The following is a 2,500-nucleotide window of genomic DNA, read 5'->3' as shown; positions in this document are numbered from 1 at the left end:
CTGCAGGGGCTGCTGCTGCGGCCCTTCGACCTCCACCGCTGCTGCTGCACCCAAAGGCCCTGCGAATGTGACCAGCAGCACATTGAGACTTTGCTGCTGCTGCTGTCAGCAGTTCTCTTAAGCACGAAAAACCGTGCAGACTCGGGGGCCCCCTCTCTGCGCAAATGCAGCTGCTTTCCCGCATTTTCCCGGGCATGCAGCAGCAGCAGGAGCAGCAGCAGCAGCAGCAGCAGCAGCAGCAGGAGAAAGACTTGGAGCCTATGAAGGAGGATGGGAAGCACGGGGGCAGCGGGGTGGCCCGGAGGAACAGCAGCAGCAGCAGCAGCAGCAGCAGCACACTGCCCAGCAGCGGCTCTCCCCTAACAACAACTTGCTCCCCCAGCACAAGTCCTGAGGTTTTCCTTCCTGCCAGAGCAGCAGCAGCAGCAGCAGCAGCAGCAGCAGCAGCAGCAGACACGGACTCGCCCATGACGCTGCAGCTGCCTCCGCGCCAAGGATCCCCAACAACGGAGGAGGAGCAAGCACCCAGCAGCACCAACAGCAGCAACAGCAGCAGCAGCAGCAGCAGCAGCAGCAGCAGCAGCAGCAGCAGGTGTGTCCTAGACGTCCGCGAGACTGGCCTTCAGCCAAGTTCCTCCCGTGGCTCTCAAGTGCGCAGAGCCCCTCGCACTTCAATTCCTCCAGCTCTCCGCAGCTAGCCACGGCTAGCTGTGGCTAGCTGTAGCTAGCTGTAGCTACCTATAGCTAGCTGTAGCTACCTATAGCTAGCTGTGGCTAGCTGTGGCTAGCTGAGGCTAGCTGTGGCTAGCTGTAGCTACCTATAGCTAGCTGTAGCTACCTATAGCTAGCCGTAGCTGCCTACAGCTAGCTGTGGCTAGCTGTGGCTAGCTGGAGAGTTCCGCAGCTGGCGGCTAGCGCTCCTGAAGAAGCGCTTTGGATGGCTAGCTGGCCCAGCGCCGTCCCCGCTGGCTAGCTGAGAGGCCCCCGCAGCTAGCTAGCTGCAGCGGCTGGCTAGCTAGCTGCAGCGGCTGGCTAGCTGCAGCGGCTGGCTAGCTAGCTGCAGCGGCTGGCTAGCTGCAGCGGCTGGCTGGCTAGCTGCAGCAGGTGGCTAACTAGCTGCAGCGGCTGGCTAGCTAGCTGCAGTTAAATGCCGGCTAGCTGCCCTTCAGCCGCACCCACGACCAGCTAGCTGGCTGCGTCTGGCTGGCTAGCTGCTGCCTCGCCCAGCTAGCTGCTGCGCCTGGCTAGCTGCTGCGCCGCACTAGCTAGCTAGCTAGCTGGCTAGCTGCTGCGCCTAAATAGCTAGCTAGCAGGCCAGCTGGCTAGCGGGCTAGCTAGCTAGCTTCTGTACCGAGCTAGCCAGCTAGCTAGCTGGCTAGCTGCTGCGCCTAACTGACTAGCCAGCTAGCTAGCCAGCTGGCTAACTAGGCCAGGAAGTTGAGGGCTAGCTAGCTAGCCAGCTAGCTAGCTAGCTAGCTAGCTAGCCAAGAAAATTTTCTAAGGCCGTCTGAGTCGCTAGCCAGGAGCTTGGCTAGCTGTCGGCCCTCTGGCTGCTTCCCAGTCAACAGCCCAACGACTGATTTTTCTTTCCGTCAGTTCTTGGTCATATTTGCTGCTGCTGCTGCTGCTGCTGCTGCTGTTGCTGCTGCTGCTGCTGCTGCGGGCACTGGCTGCGTCTGCTGCGCGCCTGCTTGCCAGCCTGTCTCGGAGGAGCTGCGTGGGCCTCTAGGGTTTAGGGTTTAGGGTTTAGGGTTTAGGGTTTGGCCCGCGCTGCCACAACCCCAGCTAGCCACAAGCAAACAGCTCGCTAGCCACTGCAGCACAGCAACAATAAAAGCTCCCCAAGCGGCACCAAGAGCTGCAGCTGCTGCTGCAGCTGCTGCTGCAGCTGCTGCTGCAGCTGCTGCTGCAGCTGCTGCTGCAGCTGCTGCTGCACATAAATATACAGAAGACACATTTACAAGTTTAAGGGTGTTTGGGGTGTACATACACTGGGAGGAAGCGGAGAGGAGTCCTCGGGGTCCCATTTGTTTCATTTTAAGTTCAAAAGTATTTTAAAAGTGAAATATTTAAATTAAAAACTCAAATTGGATAATTTTAGAGGGTTTGAAGGCGCGGGAGTCAGGCGGGGGCCCCCAGCAGCAGCTCTGTGCTGCTGGGGGGCCCCCGCTGCTTCTGCTGCAGCAGCAGCAGCTGCTGCTGCTGCTGCAGCGTGCCGCGGCGCGTTTAAATGGAATAAAATGAATAATAAAAAGAAATATTAAATTAAAAATGAAACAAATTTGAAATAGAGCTGCTTCGACTCAGCAGCTGAGGGCCCCAGCAGCGCGGCGCCGTTTGCTGCTGCAGCCCCCTGCTGCTGCTGCTCGGCCCGAGCCCTGGAGAGCAGCAGCAGCTAATTAAAGGCTTTATTTTTGGAATTATCTCGCGAGTAGCAGCAGCAGCAACAGCAGCAGCAGCAGCAACAGCAGCAGCAGCAGCAGCAAGCAGCTCGGGAGCC

At 58.7% G+C, this 2,500-nt stretch overlaps 1 protein-coding gene across 1 annotated transcript in view; it reads left to right on the top strand.

Annotated features, from left to right (window-relative positions):
• ENH_00068760 (hypothetical protein, conserved) overlaps nucleotides 1-2,500 on the top strand; it is a gene marked incomplete at both ends in the record, with an annotated part of 10,182 nt that overhangs the window by 2,250 nt on the left and 5,432 nt on the right. The window contains 2 exons of the mRNA XM_013577415.1: nucleotides 1-111; nucleotides 171-650. The exon at nucleotides 1-111 is cut by the window's left edge and continues 2,250 nt beyond it. Coding sequence (XP_013432869.1) covers nucleotides 1-111; nucleotides 171-650 — 591 coding nt within the window. The remainder of the gene's footprint in view (nucleotides 112-170; nucleotides 651-2,500) is intronic.

The sequence above is a fragment of the Eimeria necatrix genome, genomic scaffold, assembly GCF_000499385.1.
Source record: "Eimeria necatrix Houghton genomic scaffold, Enh_scaff64, whole genome shotgun sequence".
In the NCBI taxonomy this organism is placed as follows: Eukaryota; Apicomplexa; class Conoidasida; order Eucoccidiorida; family Eimeriidae; genus Eimeria; species Eimeria necatrix.
This window is presented reverse-complemented; position numbering and strand designations above follow the sequence as displayed.